General features: G+C 35.4%; 1 protein-coding gene across 1 annotated transcript in view; it reads left to right on the top strand.

Moving 5' to 3' along the window:
• The window catches only part of CNTN4 (contactin 4), a 942,629-nt gene that overhangs the window by 631,594 nt on the left and 293,349 nt on the right, over positions 1-17,686 (top strand). Inside the window, exons 4-5 of the mRNA XM_054504629.2 lie at positions 929-1,055; positions 9,534-9,709. Coding sequence (XP_054360604.1) covers positions 929-1,055; positions 9,534-9,709 — 303 coding nt within the window. The remainder of the gene's footprint in view (positions 1-928; positions 1,056-9,533; positions 9,710-17,686) is intronic.

Raw genomic sequence — 17,686 nt, 5'->3', positions numbered from 1 at the left:
GGGCATAGGTGGTGAGATGCATTTTGACTAATCTTTATTATGTTGTATACTCTAGAAACATGTACTCTATACTCCTACTTCAAGTTTGGTTTGTGGATTATTCCAGTCTTTAAACTTTATTGCTGTTTTGTGATAAAGTAAGTTTCATACATCTAGTCACTGTTAATTGAGAGAAAGCATTTAGAAACTCATACATCATTGTATACTCAAGTATCATTGAACTAGCTATAGACTAGTTTGGGTGTTATTGAATTTGTGTGCTGAGTCACATGGTTCCAGCTGTATGCTATTTACACGAACATACCCTCATATGGATCCCTAATAGGCTGGGAAAAAAAACAAGCTGGTCATTTACCAGGTAATTTGAGAATCATGACTCTAGGTTGTTCTTTACTTACATAGACAATTTAAGAAACTTTTATACATATTTTAGCAGTACAGAGATGTTTCCCATTATTAATGTATTTATGAAATCATCATTGCTTGTTTCCAATTATATTATCCCATTACAGAGCAGAGAAATTTTTAACTTTGTGACATTAGACGGTCTCCCAGGACGACAGCAGCACAAGAGCTGTAGAAGGCACAAAATGTAAACAAAGTAAAAGGGTGAGCAAAAGGCAGATGGAACAATAAGTAAGAGGAAAGGAAAGGGAATGTCAGGCATTCTGGAAATTGTTAATAAAAATAAGTTGTCAATATGAAATAGGAGAGTCTGTGTCTCCACTTCATTATAATCTATGAAGGATTAGTCTTCAGTGGGAAATTTCACCTAAAGGCTGAAACTAAATCTGTTGTTATTTTTTTGTTTGTTTTTTTTGTTGTTGTTATTTTACCACTCTTATTTTCATTTTGTTAGTTGTTTCCTGTTATTGTTCGTATTTGGAAGATGTTCTTCATTTTTGGGCATTATCTCCCCTCATTTCAGATGACTACACACTGCATGGCCCTGTTTTTATTCAAGAACCAAGTCATGTGATGTTCCCTTTGAATTCTGAGGAGAAAAAGGTGAAGCTCAACTGTGAAGTTAAAGGGAATCCAAAACCGCATATCAGGTTCGTTAATTTAAATCATATGTTTCGGGGCACCTGGGTGGCTCAGATGGTTGGGCGTCTGCCTTCGGCTCGGGTCATGATCCCGGGGTCCTGGGATCGAGCCCCACATCGGGCTCCCTGCTCGGCGGGGGGCCTGCTTCTCCCCTTCCCTCTGCTTCTCCCCCTGCTCATATTCTCTCTCTCTCTCTGTATCTCTGTATCTCGAATGAATAAATAAATAAAAAAAAACTTAAATCATATGTTTCCGTGCATACAAGTTCTGTTATTAAAACTGACAAGTCCTTACAGAGTACTAATTACATAAAGATCTTTCAGACAGGCATCATAGGATACCCTGAGACACTAAAGAGATCATTGTGTTCATGAAATGTTTAGTGCCCAACTTCTGTTGCTGGCTGTCCTAGGCATTAAATATCCTATTTGACCCCCTCACTGAAAGCCTAACTATTTCTTAACATATTTTTAAATCACTTTTAACAGATGCATCAACAAACTGGTATCATAGTAAGAAGTACTTGGAAGTCAAAAAATAAGTGGGTTGGGAACCCAGAGAAGAAAACTGACCCCCTAAAAGCAGTTTTCACCTTGATGAACTATGTGAACTAGAGCCTTGGGTTTTGTAGCCTAGAGTCAACCAAGAGGAGAGTCTAACATGAGAATACCTCCTAGAATAGACCTGGGACCTAAAGGCTATGTACTTAGAGTGCCTGTAACAAGAAATAAGCTTGCCTCCCCAAAGAATTGTAAAACAAAAGTATTTGCCTATTTCAAACTTTGGTGCTAAGTGGTTTTAATAGAAGATGAGACACAGCTGAAAGAATTAGTAAATTGCCAGGTATATCTGAAGAAACCATTCAAAGGCAGCAGAAATAAAGAGAAGTAAAGGGAGAGTGAGAGAGAAGGAGGAGGGAGAGAGAGAGGGAGAGAAAGAGAAAGCCAAAAAAAAGAGATTAATAGAAAATGTTTATATGTGTTTAATCAAAGTTCCATAAGGAAAGGCAAGGGAGAATGAGGCAGAGGTAATATTTTAAGAGGAGGTTAAGAATTTTCCAAAGCTAAATAAAAATTCCATGCTATAAGAGTGCCTGGAGGGCTCAGTCAGTGGAACATGCAACACTTTATTTCGGGGTCGTGAGTTCCAGCCCCATGTTGGGTCCACGTACAGATTACCTAAAAATAAGATCTTTAAAAAAAAAAGTTAAAAAATAAAATAAATTCCAAGCTATATATTTAGGTAGCCAAATGAATTTCAAGGAGTACAAATAAAAATAAAGCCTCATCTAGAATTATTATAGTGAAACAGCAGAACACCCAAGTTGAAGACACAATCATAAAAATAGTCAAGCTTGTAATATAGGTAACCTTCAAATAGATGGCAGGCCAGCAACTGACTTCTCAATAGTAACAAAAAATCAGATGGCAGACAGAATCTTCGATATGCTGAGAGAGATTTAACTGTCAAATTTCAATATAGCAGAAATATTTTTTAGGAGAACAAAATAAGTGTGTTCTCAGGCATTCAGAAACTAAGGTTTGACTCGAACAAGGGTGCCTGGGTGGCTCAGTCGGTTTAACGTCTGCCTTTGGCTCTGGTTGTGATCCCAGGGTCCAGGGATGGAGTCCCATATCGGGCTCCTTGCCAAGGTCCTGAGATCAAGCCCTGTGTGGGGTTCCCTCCTCAGAGGGGAGCCTGCTTCTCCCCGCCCCCCCGCTCCTCTCTCTCTCACTCTCTCAAATAAATAAAGTCTTTTTAAAAAAAATAAAATTTGACTCCAGCAGACACACTTACTAAAGAAAATTTTAAAAAGATATAATTGAAACAAAATAAAAATGATCCCAGGTAAAGTATCTGAGATACAAGAACAAATGATAGTAAAGCAAATGGTGAAGGTTAATATTTCCACATTAAAATCAATTGCAATTATACTAAACAATAATAACAATATAGACTGTCTTGTGGAGATAAAGAAAAATTAGAAGTAATGACAATAATAGAAATAAATTTTAAAAAGATATACTGCACAATGGATTCATACACGTGGTTAAAAAAAGTGAAATAGAATTTGACCCCTCCCTGACCACATACACAAAGACCAATTTCAGGTGACTAGAAGGTCTACATGGGACATACACAGTTTTAAAAGAAGATAGGCATACATATCTATGACTTTGGAGAGAAGGAAATATTTCTCAAATATGACAGAAAAAGCACAAATCAGAAAAGAAAATATTTAACTTCATTAACGTTAAGAACTTCTGTTCAACAGAAATACTGAGATGAGTAAAATTTCAAGCTTCCAACTGGGAGAAGATATTTTTAATACATGTCATTGGCAAAGAAATAATATCCAAAAATATTTTTTAAATCCTCACAAATCAAAAAGTAAAAAACTTTCTTTTAGTATCCTAGTAGAAACATTACCAAAAGACTTGATTAGGTACTTCTAAGAAAAGGAATATCACATATCCATTTAATAGGTAGAAAGATTGTCAGTGCCATTAGTGAGCAGAAATATGCAAATTAAAACTAAAATGGCACATTCTTGCAAACCTAGCAGATTAGCAGAAATTTAGAAAACTAAATTCAATATAATATAAATAAATATAACCTGGTATGTTCATACAAGGTAACCCCATGCAGTAGTGAAAATGATGAATTACAGCTGCAACATGATGGATCACAGGAACATAATTTTCAGCAAACAAAGCAAGTCACAAAAGACTAGTATAATTCCCTATTTATAAAGTTCAAGAGCAGGTAAGATGGAACAGTTGTTTAAGGATACCAACATACTTGATAAAATCATAAAATCAAGGGAAAGAAAAAAGCAAAGTTAGAGATTATAATTAACCATTGAGAAGGGAGTCACTAGAATCAAAGCAGAAATGGAGACTTTAAAAGTAACATTACTTTTCTTAGACACAGATCTTTATTGTCTTGTGATTCTTTATAACGTTAGGGAGGATGAAATTTTCTTCTGTCTAAGATCCTTCTAGCTGGACTAAGAATTAAATTTACACGAGGCAGAGTAACAAAAGAAAATCAAATTTAAATTGATATGTATGAGGAATCTACACAGACATGAAATTCCAAAGACAGGCAAAAATATGGTATATATGTCATTCTGAACTAAGGAGAAGGGCGGGGTAGGGGTCTTGGGACTTCAAAGGGAAAGTGTGAAATTCACAGAAAGATAAAAAAGTAAATGGTGAATGTTTTGTTGGGCCACACAGAGAAGTGACTCCATGTATCTTATAAATATGATTTTGCCTCTATTCACATTTAATGATAAGACTTTAAGCTAATAATATATAATAGGGTGTAAAAACCAAAATAATAGATAACATATGTCATAGCTTAGGGGAGGAAGAGATTGGATCATTAAGGATCCACAGAAGTGGAATATGACCTGAGATATTTAGTTTGTAAATTGGCAGAAGGCAAAGGACATCTGATACAAGTTAAAGGATGGTAGTATTAGTGTAGTAGAAATTATTTTAGAATTTAACTTTTGTGCCCATTCATTCATTCACCACTATATCGTCATTCATTACACCACCCAGTGTTTTTCAAACTATGAATTCTAGGTGCATGGAACTGGCTCAGCAATTACCCACAGTGAGTAATTGTAGAGTTTCTACCCAAGAGTCCACCATAGCAGCTCTCCTTTGAATTGGGGTATGGATTAGGATTCTGAAAAACATGTGGTCCACGAAAGGTATTCGAAGCACTATATTAAGCCACTGTATTAAATCACTCTATTACCGGACACCACCCTAGGTTTTAGGTACTCAAAGATTAATAAACTGCATGTTCAAGTAGTGTGCTTGGGAGCACTGCTGAGAAGTGGTGACGGTAGCTGCAGTACTCTTCTGTAAGAATTGTGCTATCAGTGCTGGAAAGGATGTCCAAGTCCTAGGGCATCCTGGAGGAAAGTCTACTTCAGGATGCAAGGGGACAATAACAGGGAAAGTTTCACAGAAAAGGAGATACTTAACTGAATCTGGAGGGCAAATGACGTTTTGCTATATGGATATTTTCCAAAGGAAGTGCATTACTGAAAAGAAAGAAAGAGAGAGAGAGAGAGAGGAAGGAAGGAAGGAAGGAAGGAAGGAAGGAAGGAAGGAAGGAAGGAAGGAAGGAAGGAAGGGAAAGAAAGAAAGAAAGAAAAGAAAGAAAGAAAGAAAGAAAGAAAGAAAGAAAGAAAGAAAGAAAGAAAGAAAGAAAGAAAGAGAAAGAAAGAAAGAAAAAGAAAGGAAAGGGAGGAGGAAAGGAAGAAAAAGAAAGAAAGAAAGAAAGAGAAAGAAAGAAAAAGAAAAAGAAAGAAAGAAAGGAAGAAAGGAAGGAAGAAAAAGAGAAAGAAAGAAAGAAAGAAAGAAAGAAAGAAAGAAAGAAAGAAAGAAAGAAAGAAAGAAAGAAAAAGGAGGGAAGGAAGGAAGAAAAAGAAAGAAAGGAAGGAAAGGAAAGAAAGGAAAACCCTCTCTAATGGATATATAATTTATCATTCAAACCAGGACAGTTCTGAGAGTAAAAGGCCACTGTTAATAATTATTCTAGGAGAGCAGGTGTAAAACTACCACTGTCCTGGACAAACCAGAATGTGCACTTATTCTCCCTAGAATATGTTGAATTCAAGGTTAAATCAGATATTTTAAGATGTGTTATATAGTAAAAGATAAATACAAGAGGCAAAGGTTCCTACATACATAAATGATGAGTTAAATGGGCCTATTTTTTAGTACAGAGCCAAGTGTAAGTTCAGATGTTAGCCATAAATGAAAACAAATTCTGCGGCAGAATTTGGCAAGTTGCTGCTTCGTTTTCCCCGCCCCTCCCCCGCCCCCCCCCGAAACTGTGACCTTTAATTAACATTGCTTTTATAACATTGTGTTTCAAGATACAGGGGCCTGCTTTGTTATTTAAAATAAGCAGTGGAACAGAAACCTATTATGTTTTTAAAGATTGCCTGGAAAAGCTGAGAAGAAAACTTTTAATCAAATGCACCAGCAGTTGGTTGCAGGGTACTGTGTTTTCCTTTATACCTTTGGCAGTTTCTCTATAACATAATAGCCAGTTGCTACCTAGGAGCTAAAAACTCCCTCTTGTTGAAGGAAAGAGTAAGGGATAGAATGGAGGGATAGGTATTTTCAAACATCTGTCTGGCTACACTTTTTCAGTGCTCAGGCTGACTTTGAGGAGGACAAACAAGTAGGAGAAATTCAAGGTGAACTCTCCATGGGGATTTTCAGCATTAGGTTTTTCCTCAAACACCACAACTGACCTCTCTTCTTTGTGTTTATTCCTTCAACTGAGCCTTCTCTTTTCATTGTTTCCTGCCCCTCAACTTTGAAAGGATTGACCTAGACCCAGAAAAATTTAAAAAGTGTTGACTTTTGCCAACTTTCCTTGTATTAGAGTTTCTTAAAGACTTGTGACATTACTTATTGCACTCAGCTTCCCTTTCCAGACAGAATGGACGTTCAAGTGCTTGGCTGGAGTACTTTTGCTGTGAGGTTTGTGTTCAACTTAGTTTATAAACAACAAATTCCAAGTCACAAAGGTCTTGCCCATTCTTCCATTCCAAAGTTGAGACTGTGAACAAAGAAAGAGGGGTTTATTACAACAAATTCTATAGATAGCTTCCCAGCAAAGTCTGGAAAATTGTACCTCCCAGAACTTCATAGTGTCAGTATTTAGTTGGGCACAACCTGACTCTCTGGAAAGAGTTGAGTTATGGTTCCCCAAGTGATTCAGAAATCAGTTTATGAGACTAACTAATTTGTCCTGACCCCAGGGAAAATCTCTCTTTGCTCCACATGGGCATTGTCTCTATTACCAGTAGTTAAAAGATGATTCAAACATTGAAAATAAACTGTGATTTTTCAAGAGTGTTCCAGTATGGGATAGGATAAGGAATTCAGTGCAATCCACATTCAGTGGGAATGAACACTGACTGCATTGCAATAAAACTGGGTATAGTGCTTTGTAATCTAGTCTCAACTGCATTTCACAGCAAGCACTTTATTTTCTAAAAAATCCCTTTTCCTTTGCTATTTGTATGTAAAAGCAGGCAATAAAATAGATTAAAGGACTTTCTGCAGAGCATTTAGTTGAGATGACTAGTGCAGACAAACCTACAGAGGTGTTCTCATTATCCCCACAACCACTTTTCTAAAAAGGCTCACATGGTCCATTTCTAAATTCCACATTCTGCTTGCAGCTCACATTATATTGCAATTTCCTCTTTGAGTTCTTAGATTTGTCATATTAAATTGCTCCACTATCATTTGAAGTGAGAGTTAAAGCCAAGACGTGATCAGCTCACTCAAAAAAAAAAAAAAAAATGTCCAGGGCAGGCAGTCATTTCTAGAGATTCATGTTCATATAGACCTGCTAAAAAAGAACCTGGCTTTCTCCTTTTATTACTTATTACTTTCATGTCTGTGTCAGAACACAGAATTACTGTCAAGCTTAAAAACAATGTCCGTTTCTAATACCCATCTTCTTATAAACGAACACATAAAGAGCTATGTCCCATTTTGTGATTTTGACCTACCTTTCCTGCCCCTCATGTCTCTACATTTTTGCATTTCAAAGACATAGATGTGAACAAACATACACCACCATGCTGTAGTGGGCTAGAATGCTTCATAAACTGTTTATGCTCAAAGCTAAACTATACAGCAGAGAAGTAGAATATTTAGTCAGGTTCCACAGGCATTTATTGAGCTCAAGAAAGTGTCAAGGTCTAGACTGCTGTAGGGACAATACAAAAGTGATCTAGGCAAATTATCTACAGTGAAGGCACAATTCCTACATAATAGAGCAGAGAGAATCCTATAGGAGTCTGTGGAAAACTTCGATTAATTTTGACTAGGAATGGGGTGCCTGGGTGGCTCAGTCATTAAGCATCTGCCTTTGGCTCAGGTCATGATCCCAGGGTCCTGCGATCAAGCCCCGCATTGGGCTCCCTGCTCAGCAGGAAACCTGCTTCTCCCTCTCCCACTCCCCCTGCTTGTGTTCCCTCTCTCGCTGTGTCTCTCTGTGTCAAATAAATAAATAAAATCTTTAAAAAAAATTTTTTTTTGACTAGGAATATTGAAAAATACTTCATTGGAAGAAGTATGACTTAAAATTGACCTTGAAGTGTGAGAGAGATCTTGACAGAAAAGGATCATCCTTAAACTTCTGCTTTTGTGGATACCAAATATCCAAAATCTTGAAACAAACTGTATTGCATTTTTTCATTTAAATCCTTTTACACTGTACATTACAGCCGTAGTACTCCAGAATTTATGAGAGGATGCACAATGCGCGTGTATGTACACAAATACATTTTAAATGGCTTTTGTTTTTTACTGATTGAAGGAGATAAAAATGAAAGTCTCTCATTCTCAGTCCTGTTATTGTTTCTTATCAATTTCCTTTGTGCTTCAGTGTTTCCTTATTTTTTGGTCTCCCAATGTGATGAATGCTACTGTGAGACTGTTGATATTTCAGAAGTTTCAACTATGATATTTGTGTAGAATTCGGGAGGGAAGGGGAGAAAAAAATAAGACACATAGCCATTGAATTGTATTAGCTCAAAAGTTCCTAAGTATTCAAAGGAAGACAATTTGGTTAAAATAAGCTCTTTTTGGAATGTTATTGACTGCAAAAAAAAGAGAAAAAAAAAGAAAAAAGAAAAAGAAGTAGATCTTGTTAGTAAAGCTTTACTGTTTAAATGTGTGAGTCCCAGTAAAATTTATTTATAGGGCCAAACACTAGAGTCAGATACAATAGATGATTCAAGTAAACAAACAGAACAACAAAACTCTTTGCCTCTGTTACCTTGGCCTGATCTGCAGTTTACTGGATGGTTGATTGATGTTTCAGTGCCATTGGCTAAGATCTTCAAAGTGATCCATGGTTAAGACTAGTTTGGTCCCTAAGACAGCTTTAGATCAATAGAGTTCCTCTGCTTTGCAGTCAGCCATTTCAGTCATACTAAGGACCAAATCAAAGCAACTCTGCTGCAATTCCATCAAATACTCAGCAATCTACCTGAAAGTGGTGTATTCTGTCATCTGTATAGACCCATTTAAAGAATAACTATAAACTAGGAGGGGAAAAAAAAAAGATTAGCTTCAAACTAGAAAAAGGACTTTTGCTGAGGAGCCCTCTTTGAAGAAAGTTGTACAAGATGCTATGGGGATTAAAAAAAAAAAAAAAGTGAAGCTTGTGTAGTATCAGATTAACCAGAAAAGGAGGTGTTAAAATTTTAATATCATTGTTTACTGTAAAAGACATGCTCTTTCCATAGCACTTAAGTTGTCACCATTGCTGGGTAGAGCATTTCTTCTTTTTTTTTTTTTTGCCACGGTTAAAAAAGTCACAGATGGTACTTCCTGCTATTTATAGTTTTTATATAATTTAGATGATTCAGAAATATTGATTAATATTACAAGGCTTTATCTACTGGCATTTCTATACTATAGGTGGAAATTAAATGGAACAGATGTTGACATTGGTGTGGATTTCCGCTACCGTGTTGTTGAAGGCAGCTTGTTGATCAATAACCCCAATAAAACCCAAGATGCTGGAACGTACCAGTGCATAGCAACAAACTCATTTGGAACAATTGTTAGCAGAGAAGCAAAGCTTCAGTTTGCCTGTAAGTAGCAATTACATCATGCTGCAAATGTTACTTCGAGTTTTTGTGCCATTAAGCCTTTAAAACAGTTTCTTTTTTTTTTTTTTGCATATTTATTTATTTATTTTTTAAATTATTATGTTATGTTAATCACCATACATTACATCATTAGTTTTTGATGTAGTGTTCCATGATTCATTGTTTGTGTATAACACCCAGTGCTCCATGCAGTACGTGCCCTCTTTAATACCCATCACCAGGCTAACCCATCCCCCCACCCCCTTCCCCTCTAGAACCCTCAGTTTGTTTCTCAGAGTCCATAGTCTCTCATGGTTCGTCTCCCCCTCTGACTTCCCCCTTCATTCTTCTCCTCCTGCAAACAGTTTACTTTTAAAAACTAAATAGATTTTAATTTGTTATATGATCTTTACCTTTTTTTTTCATATTTGGGTAATATCTTGCTTACAGGATAAATTGTAAATCTAAGTGGAAAGATGTATTCTGCTTTTATAAAGTTGAAGACAGTTTGATTATATGATAGTCTGTTATGGGACTCTCTATACATATATAAATTCACACACACTCAAATTTATACACAAACAAATTTACATACCAAGAAATTATACACATAGACATACACACATTATAGAGTGTGTATAAGCAAGCAATTGAACTGCCTGTAATAGTCAATTTGAGAAGTATTTAACCATAAAGCTCAGAGTTGCAAAGAAGGTTGGTAGTCTATTAATCCTATAATTCTCCGGTTTTTTTCTTATTTTATAGATTAGGAAAATTTTTAAAACCACTATAATAACAACAAAAAGTAGAGACAAAGTGTTAACTTCTACAACATATCTTTTATATTTCCAGTTTAGAACATTTAAAAAATAAATTGCCATCTCTTAAGACCATCATCTAATAAAAGTTCATGAGCAATCAAAGAAAGTGGAATTTAGAAATAGCAAGTTGAAAATAAAATCCACAGGCAAGAGCAGTGAGTACACATTTGAGTATAGATGCCTTTGAGAACTGATGTTCAGCTACATTTTTAAGGGTTTATGTATTTGCATATGATTATATATTTCCTTGTGTAAAATCCCAACTCATACAGCAGTGCATTAATGTCAAAGGTTTCATAATTACAAAGTCTGTTGGCAGTAACACTGTAGAATATTCTCATTAACAAAATCCTCTCTGGGAACTCAACATCAAATATATCTAATATCCAGTGCTTAATCTATTATTGCCATCAGGTGGCATTTTTACTAGTTGAGAAATGAAGTTTCTGAGTATTAGGCATATATAGGATTCCAAGATTATTTTGTTTGTGGATATTTCCTGATAGAATCTGCCAAATATTCTTAGATGTGCAGAATAATAGAAGGATAATATGTCCAATTGAGTGCTATAGAACCGAACTATTTCTCTTGGTTTAATGCAAGTCTAATACCTATACTTATTTTTTAGGAATGACAAGTGAATTTTGTTGGATTCATTTTGAAAAATAATCATGGAATCTTTGATTCTCAGAGTAGGGAGATCTCTGCACTCAGTGAGATTACTTCTTTGATTTTTGGATTTCATAGTATAAGAAAATTTTTAAGATAGCAATAGTAACAACAAAAAATAAAGGTTGATATAGCATTACTAACCCTATCTTTCTAATTTATTACATTGAAAAAAAAAACAAACAAATTACCAACTCTTAAGACTATCCTTTTGTAAGAGTCCAGGCATTTCTACTACCAAAACTATCCAAAAGACAGAATATCATATTTGAGGGTGGTCATTTAATTACATTATTTTAGCCTACGGAAAAGCTCTGTCGTTCATTTTGTGGCTGAGCTGGCCTGAGGACCAATGTTTGGAGTTCACTTTGCTTATCCCATTTAATGGGTAATGTAGGCATCCTGCCACTTCAAGAATCCATGGCTGATAGTTGTTCAAGAAGTTCTAAAAACAGAGATCTCACCTATTCATCACAAAGCATCCTGACCCATGGTAGACTGCTCTAGTTTTTCAAAAGTACAAAAACAGACCCAGTATCTCTTTCTTAAAATTGGGCTAAATATCTAAATTTCCATCATTCTAACTGTACGATTCTGGTTAGGCTTCAAATATGTGAAAACATGATCATGTCCCTTGATTTATAATTGTCATCTTTTCCAAGTATTTAATCTACAACTATCTTCTTCATGACACACCATTTATGTAAATTTATCTATTAAATTGTGACCTTATCGAAATGTACCCAATTCTATGCATGTGCCTTGACCTTTGCAGAGGACAGTGGGAACAGTAGTAGCTTACAATGTGAACTTATTTTTCAGTGAATGCAGCTGACATTGATATTCATCTTTTTTTAAAGCCCCAGTCTCACATCATAACCTTATTTTGAACATACGGTCCTGTAAAATCTGAGGATTGATTTTTATGGATGTCTATTAATCCCAAGCTACCCAACCATGTTATCTTGTTAACCTAAATTGAGAATATCATATTTACCCCTATTAAATTCACCTTCTGACTGATGGCCCTTTGTTCCCTCACAGTTGAACTTGTTTTAAATCTTTTTTTTAATCTGACATATTGATTGTCCTCCTTCTTTAATGTCAGCAGAAAATTTGATAAGCATGTGTACATTCAAATAATTGATACAACAGGTTGACCAGGACAGGGCAGCATGCCAGTCAGAACTTCCACTGAAACAAGATGAGATTGAACTTTTAAATCGATATTCTTTGCATATTCTTGTTCAGTTAGCTACAAATTTTCCCAAATATACTGTAATTGAACCCCAGTTTCTCCTATGTACTCTTAAAGTAGTGAATATCTTTGTCAAATGCCTTGGTAAAATCAAGATGTATTTTTTCTTCAGCACCCCTCCTACCTGGTTTCTATGCATCTTCTCTACATCTTCTTTAACCATTTATCATAAAGCAGGCAGATTAATCTTTTAAACATGTAAATGAGATCATTCCACTTTCTGTTTTATGCATTCTACTGCACTTAGAATAAATCTCAAATTCATTACCATGGTCTCATTTTAATTTCTTGAAAATGAGAATCTATCTTTTGCACTAGAGCCTTGATACTTTAATTCCCTCTGCTTTACATGCTTTTCTCATGATCCTTTACATACTCACTTTTCATGATCCTTCCTTCTCAATTTAGGTATGAGCTCCTAAGAGAAGGTTTTCACTTCACCCCGTCTAACCTAAGAAGTAATTCCTATCATTTCTGTTCTTTTCTGCTTACCTTCTTCCAGCCCTCTACTTGTATATAACAGCATCCTCTCTTTCATTCATTAGGACTTAATACAACCTAGCATGATTTTATATATTTATTTTCTCTCATTATTTAATCGCTATGATAGAATCTAAGTTCTAAGAGAACTGAGATTATTTTGTCCATCCTTATATCTGCAAAGTCTAGAACACTTTATATGTATGAATAAATGAATTCTTTAATTCATTTCATCTTTAGTGAAATAAAATTATTTTGGGAATGATGTATTTTTATAAACCCATACCTTTATATTCTAGTCATTTTCTAGAATCCAGCCTGTCGGTCTTCACTCTGCAGTTTCTAGACTTTTTTTCCTATCCTTTTTAAATAAAATTTTTTTAAGATTTTATTTATTTATTTGACAGAGAGAGAGACAGTGAGAGAGGGAACACAAGCAGGGGAAGTGGGAGAAGGAGAAGCAGGCTTCCCGCTGAGCAGGGAGCCCGATGTGGGGCTCGATCCCAGGACCCTGGGATCATGACCTGAGCCAAAGGCAGACGCTTAATGACTGAGCCACTCAGGTGCCCTAAATAAATTTTTTAAAAAGATGTTGCCTTTATTCAAAAACCAATTTTAATTGTTTAGAATAAAATACTTTTCTTCAGTGATATAAGTCAACAATGACAGTGTCATCTCCTGAATGTTACTGACTAATTGCTTTCACCCCAAACATTTTCATAATCAGTGAGGGGAAAAAATGTTGTCTTTTGACCATACTTACTGCACCATAATATGCAAGTGAAAATACTTCTTCATTTTTAATCATATGATTTTATGGCTGAAACAGACCTTAAAAGATTCCTGGCCTGTATCATTTTAAAAATGAAAATTAAAATTAGAGTAAGTGAATTACTCATGGTTATTTACACAGTGAATAAGTGACAGCCAAGGAAAACCAACCTCTGCTCCTAGTTCAGTGCACCTTTGCTCGCCTCTGCTTTAGACTCGCCTTGATTGATAAGAAAACATCCCTTCATCTTTATCTAACATGTCATACCTTCAAGTCTCACTTTATACTTTATATAAATTTATCTATAGGGCAGTCTTATAAGGTAGACATTGTTTATGGATGATTTTTAAATCTTTTAATGCTGCTTTGCAGACAGAATTTGATAATCTCTTGTATTTAGCATTTTTTAAGAATGAATTAATTTACATAAGCAAAATATCTCATTAATGGGGATGATGCCTTTGAGAACCTACTCCTCCCCACTATTTTTTTCATTCAATATCGTTAGGATAGAAATCCTTTCTTATTAAAAAGCCATAGCATAATTTAAGTCCCTCTTGATGAGATGTGGACATTTTCATGAGCATACATTGTTGTAATGCAATTTGGATCACGTTTTTTCAGTCCCCCTGCAATATTAAGCCATTAGCATTCATTTTTCTTGCTGTCACAAGACTACCCATACCCCTTCTACTGTTTACTCCTTCTGTTATATCTAGGACCACAAAACCTCATTGATTAATTTACCAGGGTTGGGGCACTTGTGTGGCTCAGTCAGTTAAGCGTCAGACTCTTGATTTTGGCCCAGGTCATAATGTCAGGGTTGTGGGGTCAAGCCCCGCATCAGGTGTCTGCTTGGAATCCTCTCTCTCCCTCTCCCTCCCCCTCTGTCCCTTCCCCCACTCATGTGCCCCTGCACTCTATCTCACTCTCAAATAAATAAGATCTTTTAAAAAAAAGTTTTGTTGTTGTTTTTTTTTTTAACCAGAGTCTACCCAGTACCCACCCCTTAGTGAACTTGCAATAATAGTTGTTAAATAAGTGAATAAATAATAAGAGTGGATGTTAAATTCATCAGGCCATATTTAAGTCATGATTTGAACCACTGAGTTCAAATACTTTCTGATGATCCTTTGGGAGTGCTTTGGAAGAGGGTGCAAGCATTTCCATCCTGAAGTTATGTGGAAGACAGTTGACATCTTATTCCAGATAAGGGTATATGTTGGGGCAGGAGGCCTTAGCCTAATAAAAAATAATTCATGTAGGGAATGCATCAAACATGCCATCCAACTCCTGAAAACTTGGCCTTAGTATATACTTAGCTTCAGTAAAATGTTTTAGAAATAGCCTTGCCTTAATCTCCCATTCATCCAAGGGGAAAAGCAGGTTGAATGATCTTTAATTCTTACATAGGCTGCTGAATCAGATGATAAGTCCAGGAGTGGAGAGACTTTGAGTTCATTATTTCCACCGCTTAATGGTGGGGATATTTCAAGATGCTTTGTCTATGCAGAATGAAGTGCTACAGCCTCATCAGCCCAGCCGCCCACTTCCCCAGACAAGTATCCCAAGTTAAATCTGTTTGAGAATCATCGTGCATGGTAATTCAGCAGGACAATTTTTTCTCAGACATATGGGCATATGTCTGAGAAATATATGGACATATTTTTCAAAGTAAATTACAATACACACTTAGATACTTAGAATATAGTCAAATAACTATTTTTTTTTAAATTGATTATGTGGGTTTGAGAAGCTGAGATACTATATTGCCTAAGTTTAGATGGAATGGAATGCTGTTCATGGTTCCATTTCACTTTAGGTGTCCATAAGGTTTCTAAAATTCAGACTTATCATCAACATTGTGAGGATAACCATAATTACCTCTTAGGGTTGTTATGAAGATTAAATTATGCAGCATATGCAAAGTCCCAGAATATTTCCTTGCTTGAGAAAGCTATGTAATAACTGTTTCTCTACTTTTCTCTCTTCTCTTCCCTGTCCTTCTCTTTCCCATCTTTGTAAAATAAAAATAATAATCAACGTTTGTTTATTTTTCTGCATTCTTTCAACTTTTAGAAAATATAATTAGACATTTAGTTTACATTGTAAAGTTTAATTTTTTATATTTCTAAAGTAATATATAATGCACAAACCATATATATGTATTTTTATATATGTACATATAGAGAGAGAGAGAGAAATTTTTTAAATCTGAATTCCTATTTCACCCATGCCCTTGCCTATCTCCCCCTGTGGTGACCATCAGGTTATAACTAACATTTATTAAGAGCTTAGGCCTAATGGATAAGATCACAAGCTCTGGAGTTAAATTTCGCTTCTTTGAAATTCAGCCCCTTCTATAATCCTGTGACCTTGGACAAGATACTTCTCTCTGCCTCAGTTTCTTTCTCCATAAAATGGGGTTAATAACCATACCTCCTTTGTTGTAAGGATCAAATGAATTAATCCTATTAAAATTCCTATATCATTGTCTAGCACACATTAAGGGTTTAATAAATGTTAGCTATTATTATAATGTTTATTATAATTTTATTACTGCTAAGGACTTTGGAAACATTGTTCCATTTAGTTCTTAATATAAGCCAAGATTGTCCTATAGATGAATTTATACAAAGTATAAAAATAGACTTGAAGCTACGAAGTGTTAGATAAAGATGAAGGGGTGTTTTCTTATAAATCAAGGTGAGTCTAAAGCAGAGGCGAGCAAGGGCGCACTGAACTAGGAACTGAGGCTGGGTATTTTTATTTTATAGGTGAAGAATCTGAGAATTAGTGAAATGAGATAACTTTCACCGAGGATGCAGTGGGAGGAAGGGAACCCATAGGGACCTGATCACCTAATTCCTGAGCAGATACCCATTACATGGCATTTGCTGTGTATGGTTCCCCCATGACACCTAAAACTAAAATTTCCTAGTGGAATTCATGTTCAAACCATAGATTTGGGTGGATGATAACATACTTCCTTTAGAGACACAAACTTGGAATTTGTTTTTTAATTTTATTATGTTAATCACCATATATTACATCATTAGTTTTTGATGTAGTGTTCCATCAAACTTGGAATTTTTTAATGTGTTTTATAACCTTTAATATATTATCTCCATCATTAATTTTTTTGTTTTTAATTTTTTAGTTATAAGCTTCCTTGATGTCATCATGATGTTGATTTACTGTTAACATCTAAAAGCATAATGTTGTATACTGCAATTATGCATACATTTGTGACTCTAATTTTAATATAATTGGTTTCAGGTTCCATAATGAGAATAATTAATAACAATATTTCTGCTCTAAAAGTTAATATGCAAATTTTCCATTTATTATAAGTAGGTTATAAAACATTCTGAATAGTGACATTTTATGGTAAATAACCCTGGGTTGGTAAGCTGTATATCCCCAAGCAGTAAATGACATATTATTATAAGCTTTCTTACTCCCATATCATTCCTCCCCTACATGTGAAAAAGATGCACTTTAAATATAGATTATTATGAAGAGCTTCCAAGAGAATAATACAGTAACTCCAGATTTTAGCCCATCAAACTTGATTGCTTCATAAATATTGTTTGGGGCCTTCATCCTGGAAGTTCAGCTGTTTTATAACAGTTCAGATCTTCAAAACAAAAGACTTAACACTCTTCATCATCTCAGGTCATGGATGACGATAATTCATACATAAGTATCTCCAAATTGCTCATGGTAAAATTAAATCATGTAACAAAATCCAGTCACCTGCCTGCTGTAGGGAAACTGGAGCTGTCTTGGCCATGGGCGAGGTGGTGGTCTTTGAAGGAAACGGTTGAGTGTTACCTATGCTGATCTCTGTTGGTACCTTGACTGAGGCAGGAAAAGAAACTAGACTCATACACTACCCTGCATATCTACCTCCTGAGCTTGCATTAAGGAGAAGGAGACAAAAGAGGGAAAAGATGATAAAAGAGGAAGAAGGATGG

This window comes from Mirounga angustirostris, unplaced genomic scaffold (assembly GCF_029215605.1).
Source record: "Mirounga angustirostris isolate CCGP_5_RB_7025 unplaced genomic scaffold, mMirAng1.0.hap1 SCAF_1, whole genome shotgun sequence".
Classification (NCBI taxonomy): Eukaryota; Metazoa; Chordata; class Mammalia; order Carnivora; family Phocidae; genus Mirounga; species Mirounga angustirostris.
This window is presented reverse-complemented; position numbering and strand designations above follow the sequence as displayed.